At 38.1% G+C, this 20,946-nt stretch overlaps 1 protein-coding gene and 1 long non-coding RNA gene across 6 annotated transcripts in view; one reads left to right on the forward strand and one right to left on the reverse strand.

The window, feature by feature from the left end:
* The window catches only part of LOC149469453 (uncharacterized), a 9,823-nt gene extending 8,494 nt beyond the window's left edge, over positions 1 to 1,329 (reverse strand). The window contains exon 1 of one of the 2 annotated variants that reach the window (XR_016311576.1): positions 136 to 1,329. This is a non-coding gene — a long non-coding RNA (uncharacterized LOC149469453). Of the gene's footprint in view, positions 1 to 127 lie in introns of both variants that reach the window. The other variant, XR_016311575.1, reaches the window with a different exon arrangement.
* The window catches only part of BCL11A (BCL11 transcription factor A), a 181,851-nt gene that overhangs the window by 719 nt on the left and 160,186 nt on the right, over positions 1 to 20,946 (forward strand). For 3 of the 4 annotated variants that reach the window (XM_089669212.1, XM_089669213.1, XM_089669215.1), the window contains exons 1-2: positions 1 to 127; positions 4,914 to 5,243. The exon at positions 1 to 127 is cut by the window's left edge. In XM_089669212.1, coding sequence (XP_089525338.1) covers positions 73 to 127; positions 4,914 to 5,243 — 385 coding nt within the window. In that variant the 5' untranslated portion in view covers positions 1 to 72. Of the gene's footprint in view, positions 196 to 4,913; positions 5,244 to 20,946 lie in introns of all 4 variants that reach the window. The other variant, XM_089669214.1, reaches the window with a different exon arrangement.

A 20,946-nucleotide genomic window follows, 5' to 3' on the forward strand; every position in this document is an offset into this window, starting at 1 on the left:
CTGGAGTCTCCTTCTCTCTAACCCTGCTCTCCCGATGTGAACCGAGCTCTCACAAGCCACCCACCAACCAACATGTCTCGCCGCAAGCAAGGCAAGCCCCAGCACTTAAGCAAACGGGAATACTCACGTAAGTACCTTGCTTAATCCGTGCTTTACCTGCAGGCGGACGTAGCTTCACAGATGTTTTGTGCAAAGGTGAGAAAGGGAGGAAAAAAAAAAAAAAAAGTAATTTCATCTTCACTTAATAGCTCTCACTTTCTTCTAGTTTGTAGAGATCAGATACTTTTTATTCTTTTTTTTTTTAAGGAAATTGTGGGAATAAAATGCCTTGAGGAATCCACACTGGACATTTGACAGGGATCGTGCAGCCGTGAACTCAAGCTAGCATGTCAAATGAACCTAAATGCACCAAAGGAGGCTCGGCACTGTCCTTTGAAAGGCAACTCTTCTTTATCATTGAAGTTTGAACGCTGCAACCTTTTAGGAGCAAGGTTTAGCAAGGGATCAGGGCTTTGTGGTTTGCATAAGGCAAGGCGAGCTGAGGGTCTGTGTCTGCTCCCTGCGCTGCTTCTGCCCTGCTGTAGCGAGCTTGCTCCATGGAGCCCTGTGAGAGCAAGGCACACAATGTGTGTGTGTGTGCTGCACGGGGAGATCTGATGTTCCAGGCAAGCAGCCCTTTTCAAAGAAATCTCTCCCCAAACTCTTCTTTCAAAACTTCTTCTCGTTTGCAGCTGGCAGAGGAAATCCCTTCCGCTCCCTCTCTCGCTCTCTCTCTCTCTCTTTTACTATTTTTTGGAAGATTTTCAAAAAAGTGGAAGTGGATTTTGATTGGGAAAAATCCTCGTGTCTGAATGTTTACAAGCACCGCGTGTGCAGAGCTTCTTGCCAACAACTGAGACAGGAAAAGCAAAATAATCTCCAGAAAAAAAAAAAAGTCAGCAGAGAGGGAGAGAGAGAGAGAGAAAAAAAAAATGATCAGAAGAGGCAGATCTTCTGTCGAAGGAATCAAATTGACTGTCGAGTTGTAATCTACAAAACGTTCAAAAAAAAATAAAGCGCGGAGGGCATTCTGTAGGAAATTATTAATGTTATTTTTCTGAAAGGAGCCGGAGTAGTTTTCACTCATCACGGAAACAATGAGTGAATTGTCAGCAGCTTGTAAACTTGCAATGTAAAATTACCATGCGTATGATCTCTGTCAGCCCTGCTTAAACCATCTACATGTATGTATTCTTAATGGCGTCCGCATTTTTCTAAACAACCATGGAATGTCTAGAGGCGAGTACTGGGGATTTTTGAGTATTTTTCCATTTTTTCATTCCAGGTGTTTTGATGTTCACCTGACAGGTCTCACCTTTCCCCCTGAGCTCAAGCAGCTCATTCCAATCTCCAGATATTGATCAGTATGATAGGAAAATGTATTTTTCATCATAAATAAGTAGTAGCTCTTTTTCTCAGTAGATTTACCTTGGGTTGATGACCTTCTAACGTACCAACAGAATGTGGCAAAGAGCAGCAAAGTTACAATGTAACAAATAACCACATATGACCCTATAGCATTATTTTCCCTATGGGACTTTCGAGGAGGTATACTTAACGAATCATTCTCACATCCTAGTCTTAAGACTTAAGTTTAAGCTTAGATCTCAAATTAGACGTAGGGTTAGAATTTCTCCATTGTCTGTTATTTTTTGCTCTTGTTGACTGCTTTAATGTTTATTTCTGGTATTGCTCACCCCCCTCCCCATTGCCAAGGGAGCTCCGGGGGACTTGATCGACAACATGAGGTTTCACTTAAGACATGCTTTGTGATACCAGACCTGACCGCTAGGGAGCAGAGAGAGATCAGGAAACATGTACAAACTTGAACCTGACCAGTTCAACACATATTCCTACATTTTCATAATTTGTTTTTCTTCATGGTGGGGGGGAATGGGAAGCACATTTTTCCTCCTTCTCATTTCTTTGTCCATATCCACAATTTATGTTGCTTTATGTAAATGAGGCAATACAGACCATGAATTAAACTACCTTGGAAAAAAATTGTGCCCATTGCTCCTTCACACTCTGGCTGCCGGTCATGCTTTTTAACCGTATATACATATGTTAACCTACGAGATATGCTCTTGATCCTCTTAAAGGAAATATTTGAGGTTTTGAAAAATAAAAAAGCAGAAACTTTCGGCTTCTAGAAAGTAGATGACGTGTTTACGCCATACATTCGATTTTAAAATTATTTTTGTGTTTAAGAGAAAAAAAAAACATTGCTCGAGCTAAGATTTTATATCCTGTTTTATTAGTAAAGAAGTAGTCTGTTTATTTTTCGAGATGAGTTTTGACATTCTGAGTTCTAGACATTTGTTTTTTCTTTAAGTTTACATTGTTCTGTTCTCTATTAACTCGGATGAAGGGAAGCAAGAAGTCTTGTGTAAGAGAGGGGGGAGGGGAGGGAAACAGGTTTTTCCTAAAACAGAGAGGTTCCTTGTTGACTGTCTGACATGTTTGCCTTTCATCCACGTGTTTGGACAGAGAGAGGAAGAGGGAGGGATAGAGCCCTCTGTTCAAGCTCCCATTGTGCCATTATTATTTGCAAAGTTCACATCAAAAACGCTGGCTGTCCGGCCCGAGATCTTTATTATTTATTGCAAATCCCAGACTAGTCCGGGCGCAGGATAACATTATTATTGTGTTAAGCTGTTCCCTGCTTTGCACTTTCGACAGTCAATGAGAAAGTGCAAGTATTTTCTTCCAGGGAGAATAGAAGCGACACTCCAGAATACGAATAATCACAAAAGTTCGGAATCTCAAACTCACCTTAATGACTCGCTAGGTTTACGTTTTACTAGCATAGCCCAGTGTCCGTGTGAAATCGAACACAGTCCATACACCTTTTTTACACGTGTGTAATGTGGCTGAGCTGTCACCCATAGACTCAACTGAGTCTCATTTTAATAATAATGACAACACTTGATAATGAAATCATTTTCCTGCATTATTTCTATACATCAGTTGCCAAATATATGTGTTGAACGCCATGTAGATTGTACTTATTTATCAGGATGTATTCCCAGCTAATTAGATATAATTTACGTCGAGTGCGCCGGAAATGTTAAGGTTATGGATTTTATATCTGTACATCTGATCATCTTGTTATTTTCAAGAACTTTGCCTCCTATAAAATTAATTAGGTGAAATGTGGAGGAGTAATCAGCTACCTCTGAATAACCACTTCATTTCCTGGTTTTGATTGTAAATCAAGCTGGTGACAGCACTCAGTAGACTTTTGCCTATTTTATGCTCCTGTCTTTTTAACTATTCCTGAGCCTCATTAACATGACTACATCTTCGATGATTTGACAGTCCAGAATGCCACTGAATTTCAGTTTATTTTTATACCTGTTATTGATTTTTTTAATCCATTACAAGACTGAGCAGATTCGGTGTTTGAAATGACATGTGAGCCATTCATTAACTTAACTCTATAGTCTACCTAATTGTGAAATTAATTCATCTCTGCCTGTCAGTAAAATTCATGAGCTTTACTGCTGATATGTATCCCTTCATTACGGCATGGAATTAAGTGATCATACTTGAATAAGACATCAAGAAACAGGAATATATGATTGTGGTCAAATGGAACCTCTATACAGTTAGGGGTGATGTAAAGGTCTGCAGTCCTAAAGGCAAAAACTTCTGGGATGGAAGGACTTTGTCCTAGTTGAGGCTCAGGTCTAGCGAGGTATCACTCTTGCGTCTTTCATGTTGCTCAACTGGGAGCTACTCCAGATCTCCCCCTTTAATATTCACTCTGCGTGGGGCTGAAATAAATTTAACCTGAGTTCAGTAGATTTTTGCACTTTACCGAGATCTGTTCCAATAGTCTGCCACCAAATTAAAATCTATTTTTTGATTCTCTGTGGCTTTAAGTTCATTAAAATGTGAAATTGGCAGTCTTCTTAAGAAGGTCAGAGTGATTAACTGTTTGATAGTTATGCTGGGCACCCTGATATTTTCAAAATGGGTTTTCTTTGTGCTTTAATTGACATTGTGGTGTCACCATTGTCTTCATGTGACAAATTGCAGGGCACCGTTTTCTTTCATTTTTTTTGGCTTGTTAGGATTTTCATTTATTTGCAAAGGGAAATATTGTCACTAAGTTGCTTTCTAAGAACGACAGGGCACTGACACTGTCAATAGGGTTTCTTTGGAGGCATTATTTTAGCCATCTTATAAAATGACTTGGAAGTCCACGCAGACAATCTGTCAAGTTTGACAGCACTAGAATAGGTATTTCAAGTTTAAGGAATAGAGTCCTATCAGCTGTTATGAAATGTGGCATTCACTTGACCACACTGACTTCTACATGATGGTGAAACATGAGTGTAAACACGTTTGGAATATATTTTGGTAGCTTCTCTGACCACGTTGAAAATAAATTGATAACTGCTACACTTGTATTGATCACTCAGAAGTATTCAGAGGATGCATCTTCAGTTGATTTTTGCTGAAGCCAGTATTTCCCCCCTTGCTTTATTGTGATTCATATACAGAACATGTCAGCTTTTTTTTTTCCTCATTTCGATGACAGCTGCAAATAGCATTTTAGGCTATGGGCAGTATAAACACCAAGGGTTAAATAGTTTTTCAAGCATTTACATGGGTATTTGTTCGACATACATTTACAAGCTTTAACAATATCATCATCTCATCATGCTCACAACAACGGGAGCAAGTTCCGATGAAACCCCCAAATTTTTCCAGGTTATGTTGGGTCTACCAGTCTGTTAAAGACATTGATATCTGTAGAGTTTATAGTAAGTAGTAGTAGGTAGCATGGGATGCATTTTGTTTTTCCCCCCTTTTCTCTTTCTCAAGAGAGCTGATATTTTTCTCTTTTGTTTTCCATACTGTAGCCGAACCTGTCGAAGCCATTTTAACAGACGACGAACCAGACAACAGCACATTGGGAACTGGAGAAGGGGATCATGACCTTCTTACCTGTGGTCAGTGTCAGATGAACTTCCCATTGGGGGACATTCTTATTTTTATTGAGCACAAACGGAAACAATGCAATGGCAGCCTTTGCTTAGAGAAGGCTGTGGATAAGCCGCCCTCGCCTTCGCCAAGTGAACTGAAGAAAGCGTCCAATCCTGTGGAGGTTGGCATCCAGGTCACTCCGGAGGATGACGACTGTTTGTCAACGTCATCTCGAGGAATTTGTCCAAAACAGGAAAATGCAGCAGGTAAATCCGATGAGTGGAAAGTTACTGTATAGTCCTCTTGGTAACTTGAAAAACACTACCTTTACTACAAAAAAGTTTCAGATGACCTCTCTGTGTGATGTCCCTGCACTAGGTACTCAAAATATCATCTATGAAAATGTATTTCTAAATTGACAGATGTAGTGTTATGACGTCTCATTTGTAGGCTCCACAAACATTTTCACTGTTCTAAGGCTCAATTTTTAAAGCAAAAAACTATCTTATTAAATTCAAAACTGTGACTTTTTCAAGAGTCATATGTAAGGTGTTCAAACAACAGCAATAGCATAGGAAGTAACCCATGGCAACCAATCAGATTTTATGATGCAGCAGTTAGCAGCAGTGAAAAATGATTGGTTGTCATGGCTTACTGCACTTTGCACATTGCTATTTGTCTAATTTATTAAGCCTGCATCTATTTTTAATTTGTAACACATCACTTCTAAAATTATCTAAAGGCATTAAATGTAAAGTATTAACTTTCTAAAAAGTCATTTTATAAAGCTTCAGAATCCTTTAAACCCAGCAGAAAAATAGACTTTTCTAAAGTGGGTACTGGAAGGGTTAAAACATGTTTCAGCTAGCCTTGGATCCATATTGGCTGTCAGCATGCAGACTGTAATTAAACACAGCCCCATGGCATAGTGACACCCTGACCTTGACTTTAAGATGCCATTTTCGACTGGCCAGACCAGAGTAAAGAGGGCAGTTGCTGAAGCGCACAGACATGCTTATTCGAAAAGTTTAAGGGCATGTTGGAAATTTCAAAAGGTTGGTTTGACAGGAAAGGCCGCTCTCTGCAGCCTGTCTCTTCAGCCAAATGATAAATGCCTCTCTGTGCTCTCCCATACCTCTGATGTGGCTTTGACAGATGTATCTTTATTTTCTTTGTGGCTTACACAACCACATTTCAGTATGAGCCAAGCACTGATCTATTTTTTATTTGTTGTATTAAAAAAATAGATATTGAAAACATCTAGCTTTAAAATACGTTAACATTGGAATCCATTAGTTTAGTTGTTGTTCTTTATGAACTTACAACAAGACTCTAAAACCTGATGAAGTTTTCAGCGTTGCGGAAATGATATTATAAAACTGCTGTAGTCCTGGAATTGCCGTTTCAACTCTAGACAAACCTCATTCCCAAGAATAGGTCACAAGTGTATTACTCTTTATGAGATCCCCTCTCTTTTGTATCTGTTGTTTTAACCTTTTAGACACAGACAATGAAATGTGAATTGACTCTGCAGCCCAGCATCGTGTGAGAAAGAGCACTGGGTAGTGTATTTAGTATCAGGTCACTGTGTGTGAAAATCAAACAGTTACATCTTAATGTAGCTCTCTCCCCACTGCAAGATGGATGGTGTTGGGAACTTCAGGAGTGCCTGGCACATACTACCAGCTCCTGTTCCGCAGGGGAGACAAGCACACTCTTCCTGGGTGGCAGAATTATGTGGAAATGAATCATCCTTTGAGGTTCTTGTCAATGCCTAATGAGAAGGACCAGGCGTTCAAATGTTTTTGAGTTTTGTGCATCTTCTGGACCAATCAAAACTATTTTACTTATGTTTCTTTAGCTAGGACTTTTTATCACTGGTTGCTCTGCATTTTTTTCAAAACATCAGTATATTTAATATAATGGGATGATAGCAAACTCGAAATTGCAGTTTAGGTTTTGTTCTTTACCCTGGATATCAGATTAGGTGTATGATGTGTCTATAGACTGGAATATCCAGCAAATTTATGAAATCATCGTAGATTCATTCCCAATGCCAGATTTCAGGTATGAAGCTAGCCTTGGGCCAGCAGATCAGACTGGCTGACCAGATTATTTAAACAGCAGGATCTTTTTGAGCTTTGGCCATATGCTATTGCAGCTAAATCTCAAAGATCCTTTTGCTTTAGATGAGACTCTTTAAGGAACTGAGGAGACTTTAATACTTATTTATATGCCCTCCACATTGACAGATGTGCCACTGAACTGTCAATCCTAAAGGGTCAATGTCTGATTGTAGCTGATGGGATATTTGGTTGTGATTCCCTTATACCAACAGTGTTTACTGGCAGATTTGGTCTTATTTGTTTTCGTCTCTCACCATGCTTGTACATTGTAACTTAGCAGGAAAATGTATGACTGTATAGCCTTGTGCTATCTACAAGGACAATACACCTGTTCTGTGTTTGCAAGTCATTCAGTATAAACAATAGCAGGTCATTTGGGATGAAAAGGACCCTCTAGTTGTGTTTGACAAAAGAGTGCAGGTAGTGCTTGTAATGTGCACAGATCTATTTCACACTATGTGCAAAAGAATGGTAGCACTGGTTTTCTGCTTTTGGTGTGTGTAGGGTTAAGCTTCTTTCCTCTCCTGAAGGCCAAGTTTCCAGTGACCATTTCCAATTGCTGTCTTTCATTGAAGGGACCTGCAGCAAAAGAGCAGTTCATGATTAATGAAGCCAGAGCTTGGTGGAAGGGATCTGTAGCCTTTAGAGATCCAAAGTCATTCTAAATGACCAAATATGGAGTAACGCTAGAGTGATGTAACATCGTATTTACATATCGGAGAGCTCTGTTTAAAAGACAAAACACAGTATCTGTCAAGAAGGAATTAAAAGCAGACTGCTTGCCATTGTCCCAAACAGGTCACTCAATTGATAAATCCCACATGCTGGGTTTGATGCTACCAAATATTTTCAGTGGATCTGTCTTTACAGTTTGTGTCAGTTTGCTTCTATTACTTCTAAGTATGTAGAAACTTTTAAAAAATGTAATTCTAACTGTATTTTTTTTAAGGTTTCTGCATCTTTGGCCTTTGATCCATTAATAGTTTTAATCCAGAGATTTGGATCCATTTAAAATACTGCTATGTTCCTTCAGGGATTATTTCAAACATCCTTTAACAAGCAAATTCCAAAGGCATAGTAATTCAGTAAATGGTGTTCTGTGTAATCTTTCCCCTAAATTGAAATGGATCTAAGGATTGTTCTATCAGGTGCAAAATGCAATATCTACAGAACACATCCTTCTGCAGATACAAATACTGCCAAAATGGGATTCAGGACAGGTCTAACATTTAGATATAATAACAATTAGATTTTTGTGGTTAAATTAGGCTAGTAATACGACCTTCAAAATTGGTTGTTCTAATTTGGAGGTCTATTTACTTACAAGAATAATATTTTTTTTTTTTTAGTACTGAAAATTAACACTAGTGGGTCACCTACTAAAAGTCATGAGTTCCGCTTCAGTCTCGAAAAATGGTTCATGTCAAGATCCAGTGTGGGATAGGGTTAAAACAAAAAAACAAGTAAAAAAAAACATATTTAGGTGCTTCAGTTGGGTTTAGCTGACATAGATGGACTCTCAAGTTGAAGGCCACCAACTCCAGGCAACTAAAAGTTCTTGCATGCCCAGCATTCTCTTCGCTATGTGTCACCTACAGGTTGTGCATGTACGGATATGTTTGTAAAGAGATTTTGTAAAATAAGGTCTACCTTTTTATCGATCACATAACGTCATATTTGATAAGACCATACAAAATGCCATAAGTTTATAAAAGCCAAAGTGAGCAATCAGAAAGTCGTTTTCAGTTGCTTTCAGAGGTGTGACTACTAACACCTTATTCCTGATTGCCTGTTATTTACTACCACACCCCTTTTCATGCTTTGTTTTTCAGCTACTCTCTGTTGTTTTGTGATTCAAAATAAAAAACAGGAATATATATGAATATATTCACTTCGGAGGTGACATCACTTCAGTCCTCAAGTGATGACATTTTAGAACAGAGAGCCTCTGGTTCTTGAGTTGTTACCCGCTTGTGTAGAGCATGAAATGGAGAGGACCACAGGGCTGAAATACCAATGGGGTAAATTTTACTCCAACCTGTGTATGCTAGATACACTGAATTAGCTTCAGGAAAATTTAAAACATTGAAATTCCCATTTTTTGATTAAGTATTTGAAGTGAGTGGTCAGTATATGAATTGCAATTGTAGTACATCAAGCTACTATACCTAACTGTATCCTACATCTTATGTAAGTATCCATAATATAGAGTATAAATTATACCAAAACTTAAACACAGCTCTTTATCTGCAAATTATGCAATTGATTTGAGCATCACTTATGAACTGGAGAGGTTAAGGTTAAGTAAAGGGTGCTAAACAGATATCTTAATTGTACAATACTGGATGTAGGACGTGTTCTTAGACCATGGGTTACATGCAACTACCTTCAACTAATTTGAGACTGGCAATATTAAGTATCGCTCATGCCAAAACTTAAACACAGTTCCATATCTGCAAATGACACAGTTGATTTGAACATTACTTAAGTACAGAGTGATAACTACATTTTCCATCTTGCCTCTCAGTAAGAGGGAACAGTCCTTGTGTCGTGTGTACCCTGTATTTGTACGTAAGTGGAGCCAGATTGTTTCTAGTTGCGTATGACCTGAGTGAGGGTGGGCAAATCTTCCACCACCCATTGCTGTGATGAGAAATCTGTCTGTGTATGGGCAGCCATTGTTTATTAGTTTAGTGCCTAGCCAGACAATTAGTTCTTTAGTAGATAGACATTTGTGACATGATGTGTTTTTCTATATTCTTTAGATATATACCATAGTGTGCAAGCTGAAAAGCTGCAATCAGTTCCTTGCTTTGTTTAAACAGACAGGTACTAGCCTTGTAGTAGTAGCAAGGCATCATTATCTTTTTACTAGTTGTCAAGAAAGGCACATTTTCCAGATCTCTGTTATCACACACATGCTGCTTCATTGGCAGAACTTTCCTTATAACCGGGAGTCAAAACAACACATTTTTACAAGATCACTTAGAGATGTATATATACAGACATGAATATTCTTTACGCCAAATCAGTTCAAACAGCTTTCACTTATACAATTGTTTCTGATCTATACCCTTTAAAAATGACAGAATGCAGCCCCCTGTTTTTGGCATGCTGCCAAAAATACTACATTTATCTCAAAAAAGGGAAAAAAAAGACCTCCTTACATCTATGGCTTGAGTTGATTTAATTAACATATGGTCATTATAGAGGCCCTGCTGCATTGTAAATATAGCATAGAATGTCTGCAAAATGCATAGGAAATCACACACATACTCCTTGTAGCTTAGGAATTGTGTTCCTAAACGGGGGACATGATGTTAGCTGCTACACTGGGAAGATTTGCAATCGCTTTGAGAGGGCTGAAGATGTTACTGGTTTTCCCAGCATTGATTGGGTTAATTATCATAATACATTGGTTGCAGTAACAGAAATATATAGACTATTTATCTGAATGCAAAATTGCATAGTTAACCATATTATTTAATATGGCCAAGCGCAAGTGTCGGAAACCACAGCAGTCAGATACAAATAATTTTCCATTATGCTGACTGCCGTAATCTGGTTGCTATGGGTAACTGCACACATATTTATAATTAGGCTTGTATGTGTTATGTCTCTGTAATAGTGTTCACATTCTTTAAATACTGATAAATCGTTAATTTGAAAGCCTGTAAAATGCACTGAAGAGGATAATGATGGCTGCGTAGCTTTGCAAGTTTCGCTTTGAAATACAAAAGAAAAAAGTGTCCCTTATATCAATTTGTGTTATGGAGAGACATTTGGTTAAGATGTGAAATTCTAAATACAGAATAGAATTCAAACTTTTTTTTGTTTTTTCTACGTATTAGTGCTGCCTAGCTTGTCCATAATTGTAGGGTAGGGGTGTAGAAAGCATTACTATGCTCTCACATTACAGTTTTCATTTATCTATGAGCACTTTTAATCTAAAGCTACAATGCTGTGCCGTGGGAGGGACTGTCAGTGAAGACAATGATAACATTTGTGAAGGAGTTGCAGTGAGGGACACCGATGCTTCAGTCAGGAATTTTGATTCATCCAACGTAAACAAAATTGATTTCCCTGTCATGTGATTGCCAATCTTTACGTTCAACAACCACAGGTGCATTTATTACATGAAACCTATAAAAAAATTGAGATGCCCTTTGGAGACGCTGAAGTAGCTGATTATTCCAAAGGCAGGAGCAATAGCTCCTTTCATATTGAATTAGGCACCGTTTCGCCAGCTACGTAGTTGGCACTTGCATACTAGGGTACCAGTTTTTTGCAATAAAGGACGCTTAGCATCAAGCTGGACATTGCTTGGCAGTTTGCCATCACTTACTATGAGATCTAATCAGTAAGCATCTTTATTTGCTTTCTGCTGGTGGAGGTTCTGTTTGTGCCATGGGTAGGCTGGCAGTTATGTGATTAGATAGAGGGGTTTGTTCCTCTTTTATTCACGCCCAGACGCACACCTAATACACCCTTATCCTCACTGGAGATCTTATTGTATGTCTTCCAACTTAGGTTATTTGTATCTGAACACACACTGATACATTTCCTCAGTGCTTCCTAACAGATCTATTCAGGTTCTGGAGATGGGTGTTCATGAATGAATCCACAAAGTATTAAATCTGCTTCAGCTGACTCTTCATTTTGATGTCCACAATACATGTATTTTTAAACTTGGCAAGACGGCATATTCCAGCAATATTCAGCACAACTGCTTTATCCTGGAATTGCTATCAACTGTTGGCATTTTCAGGTTTTATTATAGCAAAACATTATGAATACACTTGATCGGGCTACCTGTTTTCATACAGGAGCAAGAATAACTGCATGTCACGTAAGATTAGCAGAATTTTTGTGTGCCTCGGCGCCCACCACATCCCCTTGTAGACTCTTTTGAACCTGATGTGGCATAGTTGCCAACACTCAATAATCACTTTTAGGAAAACTATGGCCAATGCGACATGCAAGTCCCATTATCCTGAACGTTCAAAGTGGATTATATACCCCAATTAATAATTTAGTAATTACTTGTATGAATTTAACAGCTGTTATGCAATATATATCAACTCTTGAACAGAATATCGTTAAAGAGGATGGACAGTAAAGAAAAGGAGGGTTTCCTGGTACTTATGTCACCACTCGAAACTGGGAGGGCACAAATACTTTGCACATACTTTGGCGACTTGTCACTGAAATTAAGGGACATTTGAAAGTATCATGTGTTTTTTCAGCTGTCTTTCTTTCTGTATATCTTGAGCCTTTCTATATCCAATAAACATTTAAGCGTGTTTGGAAAGGTTTTGCTGTTCACCAAGGGGTTGAGAATTGACTGAATTTCATTAGGCCTACTTGTGGTTTCTCAGATAGTACAGGAACTAAACTTGCAGAGGAAGAGTTGCAGGTGTGTTAGGAAGACACAGCTTTCCTGCATGGTGGCAGTGTAGACTTTTGATATGTGCATGAAATATTATAAGTTACTGCACCTAAGAGAAGCCTTTAGTGAGTTGATATCAGCGCATGCAAATATCCTGGCAGTGCAACAGCCGAATGGTAATGCTGCACTCACCTTCCTCCGTAATAGAGCTGTACACAGCTACAAGCAGAAATTCGAATGTGCAGGCAGTCCAGGGAATTGTACAATCCTTAGCCCAGCGCGTGTGACAGGGTTGTTAAAAATTTCAATATGCCTCTTTCCTTTTTCATCTGTGCAAGCTACCTTTCTTTTTCTTTTTGTCCAAGGCCAATTTTTCTTAATTGGCAATATTACGACTACAGTTTGCAGAGGGTAAAATGTAAACAGTTTCAAACTTTACTGCATGCAGTTTAAGAAATGCTACAAAACTTGACAAACTGTGATGTCAGTTTTTGGTATGGCTTATTTGAGTAGCTTCAATATTATTCCATCTTGGGCGATTTTTATGTAGCCTTACACCGACTACCTCCCACCCTCTAATGCTGAAAGGTTGGTGTTTTCATTAGACACTTTCATTTCCTTTGTTTAATGATGGGAAGGAGTTTTAGCAATATGCCCATTTTGCAGGCAGAACATCTTCTTTGGCAGATGGACCAAATTAACAGAGTGTACAAAGAAGAAAGAGGCATGCTTATAATAAAACACACTTGAACACATTCGCCCCCTTCCCAGTTTGCTTAGTTAAAAGAGCGTTAACAGTGTTTTTACAGTTTCGTATGCTCTTGTGAATCCACATTGGGCCATAATGGAACCTGTTTGTGACTAGGGTGCTCCAGGGTGTTAACTGGACAAATGCTTGTCAATCACAAGGCTGCATATGGTGTGTTTGAACCAGACTATGGAGAGCATTTTAGACAATGAAATGGAATATTTTAACAAGGACAAAGCCATCTGAGAGGCACAGAGTCACACAGGCTTGGTCTAGACTAGGAAAATATCCACAAGAGACTTTAGGAGAATTTGTATATTTTAAATGCTACCATAGTAAATGTGTGCACAAAGCTTAAAAGTCTATAAAACTTACATAAAAACGTAGTGGAGAACTTCAGTTATAAAGTGTAGTAAATGTGTACGTTAGCGTATATCGGTTTCAAAGATACCCAGCATCTTTACAAAGTCTCTAAGTTAAAAAATGAAGTTTCAAAGCGCTAGTATACGAAATAGAACAACATTTTATTGAGCTTCTGTGGCTGTTAAATGTAAAACAGCAGTTTGTGTTATGCGTTGACTTTTGGCTCACCCTTAGCAAATTTCAGAATCTAGTTTTAACAACTCCCCCAAAAAATTCCCTTGCACAGATGTGTAGACACGAAGAGGTGTGTTTGAAACTAACATGCCTCATCCTTCTTATACGACCTAGAGTTTTTTTTCCACTTGAGAACCTTCCTAAAAAAACTTCCTCTAAAATTCATCAGTTTTCATCTTTAGAAGGTTCAGAGTGAGGCAAGGCATCGTATGACTTCTTACAGGTACTCTTGGTTTCCTCCACAATGTTGTAATATTGATGTTGGAACTTTCTTTAAGTATATTAGAAAAGTAGAAAAGGAAAGGATGCCTTTACTGAACTGGGTTAGTGAAGACCCATTCGTAGGCCGCAATTGACAACAACTATACAGTATAATATGCGTGCATTGCTTTTTTGAAATATGCATTTGTTACATCTTGATAGAAACGACAGACTCAGAGAATGCATTTAATAAAAAAATTACAGGCACCATGTTATTTACTTACAAATTTGTTACATAATATTGGTAATTTCATATTTTAACTCCACACAAGCCAATATGTACGGGTCTAAATTTTTTTATGCCTTTGCTGCGATCATTCATTAAAAATCTGAAACTAAAAGACATGATATAGAAACAAAAAAGAAATCATTTTGTTGTTGAAAGCATTGCCAGAGTGATTGTACTGTGAAATGTAGAAATCGTAAAAAAAATTTAAAGAAGTATATCATAAAAAATGATATAAAACCCAATATAAAACAAAAACAAATCATTGTCATAATATCTTATTAAAAAAAAACTATACTTTTTTTTTTTAATTTTAATTTTTTTTTTTTTTTTTAACCAAACCTTTCAAAAGCTTCAAAGACTACATTTTCTTCCGATGGTAAGGCTATGTGATGAGTAGCAGAGGGGAAAGCAAGAAGAAAGAAAGCATTTCTTATTCTCAATACAAGTGGATTGCTTAACAAGTCAGTGCAGGCACATACTTGTTTGTACAATAGAGATAAAAATTCCTGTATAAAAATAATTCACTTGCTGACAGCAGGCATTGTGCAGGGGCTGCCTCCTTTGTGCAGGCCGCGGGTCTGAGATCGAGGATCACGACTTCTGCTTTTTATGCAGAACAGTCTATCACGATCGCTTGCTGAATTCTGCCTAAAAGTTAATTGCTTAATTTTTAGAAATATTTCAACCTCCCTTTGTGACATTTTCTTCTTTCTTCTCCCCTGGTAAGACGGCTGTAGTTTTCTGCAGACGCTGCAAAAGGGGAAACGTTTTTGGCAGGTTAAGAATTGTGGCCCATTCTTGATGCATTTGCATTGCAAGCTATTGTCTGTGTGTAGTCTTTTGTCTTGGCTCTGATAGAGTCTATGTAAACTATTGCTGGGATCTGGTTCCTTATACAATAACTTTACCACTGGGAGGGATTCTATGTATCGAAGACCTGTGGCTGAAAAAGATGTCTGGAGGAATTTTTTTTTCATTTGTTTTTTTTTTTTTGTGTGGATTTTATTTCAATTTAAATTGATCATTTAAAACACGTAATGACGTCTGTTGAGAAGCTCATCTTCCCTGAGCTAATGTGCTAAATTGGTTTCATTTAAGTTTAAATTGCTTAAAAAATAGTGGTTGCACATTGGAGATATTTTCTGACTTTATTGTGAGAGTCATTACTATACAAGGATGCTCCTGCCGCTGCTCTACTATTTGTTTTACGTTTAGATCCTATCCACGACTTGCATAGATGAAAATTGGGATCCTTTCAGAAAGCAGAGAAAACCCAAATCTGAGATTTTGCTAAAAGCGATGCAATATGCTTTGCATCTTTCTCCGTTGTGTATAAATTATTAAAAAAACTAGAATAGTCAAGGCTTTGTTAGCAAGGTATGTTGTTGTAAACATACATGCAGTCTTTAGAGAAAAGGTGAGAAAGATAGTGGACTGAAAATTAGCAGGTATTGGGAACTGTTAGACTCAAGATGCATAAGGAAGGTCTTCATCACATCTCGGCACCAAACAAATCACACTTAATGGAAATATTATGATATGGAAGTGTAAAATTCAAATGTGAGACCACTGGTGAGTGAGACTGGCCGGCACTGAGTGAGATGACAGGATCCTGCAGCTCATACTGTAGAGCAATGTCTCTGCACTAATACTTCTAGTAATGAAGACTGGTCAGTAGGCAAGGGATAGCAAAGGTAGAGTGTACCATCCCAGACTATGAGCCAGTGCTCCTACTTGCAGGCCTTTACCATCTCATCAGTGCTGCAAGAGACAAATGTGTCTGGCATAGACAGGGTAAAATATGCACAAACACAGCTAGACAGTGATTCACTGACACTTTGGATAGCTGAGCTCTTAACTCTTTCAGTCCTTTCAAGGAATATAATCACATGCGTTTGATTGATTACAAATCTCTATTGCTATATCCTTATAAATCTTTAATCACCCAGGCTAATCCTGAGTATCTATTAATCTAGAACTGAGGCTATACGGCAACAATGCATTAACTTGTAGATAAATAGAAAAAATACACAACTTCAGCACATTGCGAGTATGGCAACTTTACAGTAACTCAAAAAATGATCAATGAACAGTTTAATTGTAATGGCATGCTGTAAGGGGGCATACCTACATAATCTGTAGCTAGCATAATTTGTAACATAATGTAATGGAATTTTGTATCAGAAAACCTGTGTCTTCCTACCCTAGTAGTTGATTGTGTTGGGAACTGGAATTCAGATTGGCTTAAAGATTGACTGGTCCTTAGGTCATTGTAACATGTCATATTTTTCAGCTATTGTTGACAATTTGGTCATTTTCAACAATATTTCAACTACCCAGTAATTGAACATCACATATGATAATCAATGGACATGTTGTAAAATTTCTATTGTAGCAAGACGCTACTAGAAATACACTTACAAAAACATTGAAACAATTTGTTAGTTAAATAGACTTTTGACAGTCCAAGTAAGTGATATCTGTATAGTACAATGAAAAGTTAAACCGAAAAACAAGCCTGTATGTCTACATAATGACTTACAATTGGTTGACAAGCAGATGCATACCATATTGTTTGTTCACTATAAGATTGCTTTATATATGCCAAGGACCAGTCAATGGATATTCAATGGATTCACTAGAATAATGGTTTTGTTGGCCATTCCAACACTATAGTTAAAGCAGCCTGTGAGAAATTAGGTAAAACCAGAAACAGTACGAAACTATCCAAAAAAATGCTGTTCGTATTTTTATTCTTATTTTTCTGTGTTGGCAATATTTTTTGTATACCCATGATAGGAACTTCAACCAAATCAGTACCTTTACTCTGCTTCTTCTGTTGATAATCATATTGTTTCTATAGCTGATTTCACCAATTTGGGAAGGGGGGGGGGGGCGGTCTGGAAAACCCAAAGGAGATACTTCTGAAAAAAAAAGGCACAGGCGGTTTCCCTCCAGGATAAATTTAGTCTGGATCTATTTAGACATCACACATTTTACTAACACATTCAAATGGGAGGTTCCTTATCGACCTCATTCTGTTTTCCATATCAAACTGGTTGTTAACAAAGAAATATGCTGTATGTATTCTCTTGAGGGTCTTATTTAAATGTAGGGGATTCAGATACAATATTTAGCCAACACTTGGGCTTGTTAAACACAATTATGACAGCAATGTCTCTATGGGTCGTTTATACTACCCTATATATGCTACACATGAGATAAAAATGGTATAGGTGGAATTTAAATTAGTTTTTGTACTGTTGAGCTATAGCCTGTGAGAAGTTGACTAGTTTGGTATTTTACTTTGTCTGATATATGATTTTTTTTGACCAAAAATGCACTTTTTTTTAATTTCCAACCAAGTTTTCTGTGGAAGAGGGTACATTCATTTCTTTTCAATCATCACCATGATCCGTTAGAACTGTTTTTGTGGCCACAATTGTGATTGGCATGCTTGGCAGAGAGGTTTTGGAAATATTTGACAGAAAATAACTTAAATATGTTTTCATACATAATTTTATATTATGGATGTCCTAAAGCATATCTGCAATTCTGCATGTTTGGTTGGGCCATCTCTGTAATTGCAGATGATTCTAGAGGAGATAAGCAATGGTTCCCTGCCCCATACCTTAATAAAATGTCTGAGTGACCTATCAGTGGAAATTTAATTAACTTACTATAAATCAAGTTCCGCTTTGTGAAGTTTGCACATTTTTAGTTTCCCTTATGTTCACTCCACACCATACCACATTCATAGATCTGCAATCAACTCCTGTCTACAACAGGGCAGAACGAATGTATTCTTTCACCGTTCCCACAACGTATACAGTGATTTGGCAATTGTCAACACACTTATGGTGCCCATACAGATAGACATAGAAATCATTTGCAATTGACTTGACCATGTGTATATAAGTTGAAACATCTCTACTTGACTAATCATTCTTTTTTTCTGTGAGTGCTAACTCGGAGAGGGGGAAATCATACAAGGTATGTTTGCAAGAACTGGCTCTGTGTTGCCATTAGCAGTCAACCAGCCAATCTCCCTTTCATGATTCTAGTTCAGAAAAAAGTAAATATGAGAATCTTATTGGTTGACAAGAACATAACTTAAAATTCTCATCCTTTTATGCTAGAGGCCCTCTGATTGAGCTACTGTAGGTTAGTTCATTTACAGTATATGTACAAAGATGCATATATTTGAAAACTTGTTTTTTCTGGACCCTTCACTGCCAAAAACCATCACCAAAATAGATTTATATTAATTTAACAGTTATTTCTGGCAGGAAAAATCAAGTAACGGCCAGTATTAATATTAGTTGGAACATACATCTTTTCGAAACTGTGAAATTGATTGATGGTAACACTTCCTCAAAAAGAGTTACTAAACGGCAGTAATAACTGATTTTGTCTCACATGGTTTGTCTAGTACATGCAAATCTCAGTTTCTAAAAGGTAGCTTGAGACACGGGTTTGCATTTGACTGTCCAGAACCACCACAGCAGATATTTAAAGTGGTCTGTGTGACATAGCCTAGGTTTCACTTCTCTGAACAATAGTCTGTTCCTTTGCTGTAAATGTAAGCTCAGCTGACCGTGCAAACACAGGACATGCAACGTTCTATTGCTGTATTGGGCTATGTTATAGAAACAAGTGATTTTGTCTGCAATAGTGCTTTATACTTTAGAACTAATCCTTTCGTTCTTTCTTTCTTGTATGCCGGCTTCTTTCAGTGTAGCAATATAAGCACCATCTGTTTAACTCCATTGTACCACCTTATTGTACCTTAGCATGGGTAAATAATTGTGTGTTACTGTTATATTTTATATACTGTTATTCAGAACTCAGTAATGCGATAGCACATGTGAACATCGAGGGGCGTTATAGATGGTTTAAGCCCATGCTATGTGGGTACACTTTTCATGCACATGGGCATGAGTAACATGTTCTGCCCATGATTGTTTGATTGTATCAGTCATATGTTCCCCACTGTGCAGTAACTGGTTGTTGAACTAGTAGGCATCAATGCTGCGCATTGCAATAATCACCCCATCAACATTTCATGTCTGTAGCTCATCAGTTGCTCCATGACTAGTGACACAAAATCATGGGCAATTGTGCTACTGAAAATCATGCCTGTTTTAACAAAGCAGCATTTTCAAGCTACAGTATTTCTAAATGTTTCTAAATGAACAAAAGCAAAGCCTGACATACTCTGGAAGGAAGGACACTGCTCAACCGACCCCAGTAGTCCAATGTTGAGGAATGGCCTCAGCCAAACGTACTGGCCACTCCCACTAATGAATTCTGCCCAGCCCTCCGGGACTTGGTCCCAGAGGTCCTCTGTGACCAAGCCCCGGTGGGCGGGGTGAAACGTGTCAGAGGGTGTGGCCAGTACGGTGGCTGAGGCCATTCCTCAACATTGGACTCCTGGGCTCGGTTGAGCAGCGTCCATCCTTGCACTTGAATTGGCTGACACTGGATTCGCTCGGACTCATTCTCCCCTCTTCTCACTTGGCAGTGGGGTGATCCTTTCCCTTCCATCCATAGCTTGGAGCAGCACAATAAGGTATACTTTTCACTGACATACCCTGGGATTGATTTATTAAAATTGGAGAGTGCAAAATCTGATGCAGGTGTGCATTGTAGCCAATCAACTTCTAACTTGAGTTGTTCAATTAAGTTTTGACAAAAACAAACTAGAAGCTGATTGGTTTCTATGCAGAGCTGCACTAGATTTTGCACTCTCCAGCTTTAACAAATCAATCCCTATTTGTTGAGTGGAGAGGACAATCTCTGGGTGGCTGTATGTGCCCTGGTGACAAGAAGCAGTGCAAGCATAGCTATCAGATGTCCCTAATTTGGGGGGAATGGGCGTCATTTGGAACCAAATCCCTCTGTCCTGTTTTTCTCTTCAGTCATCCCTCTGATGTTTAGGTCTCTGCAAATTATTTACATTTTAACAACCAAAAGTGTTTAATTAATAAACCACACCTTTCATCCAACAATAAATTATTGAATTTGTTAATTTTGAAAAGCCATGAAAAGTAGTATAGGTTTAATCAATCCGTTTTTATGTATTGATTCTTTCACATCTGTGTAACTGGTGGTGTGGCAGAGGTTTTTCCATTTACCTACATACTTTGTGATGAAAGGTGGCCCTCTTTCCTATCTTAGAAAGTTGGGAGGTATGGAGTAAGAGATATGAACAATGATTTTGATAAATGGGCCTTACGAGTGTAGACAGCAATAACAAGCATGTTAAATCCATAGAGGCACTGCCAATGTGTTGGAGAATCTCATTGTAGCCATACAGCCATTGTTCCCTTTTTTATAGAAAAAAGGGACCAAACCCATTTAATGTGCGAGTGGCATATTGTCTTGTCATCCACATTGGTAAGATCATTGCAGTGGGTCCTTTCAGTAAAGTTATTGTGTCAGTAGGCAGAAATCTTTTCTTCTGCCATTCTCAATCAGACATCAGTTTCTTTATGGCTACCATAACAACACAATAAATGGTAAAATAGAAATTGTTAGACGAGATAAGGAATAGTTGGAAGAGATGGAGAACTGAAATAGACCAGAGTGGGGGCAGAATGGAACCCAGCTTAGTGTT

This window comes from Staurois parvus, unplaced genomic scaffold (assembly GCF_062004578.1).
Source record: "Staurois parvus isolate SC_StPar_1 unplaced genomic scaffold, SC_StPar_1.0 ptg000070l, whole genome shotgun sequence".
Classification (NCBI taxonomy): Eukaryota; Metazoa; Chordata; class Amphibia; order Anura; family Ranidae; genus Staurois; species Staurois parvus.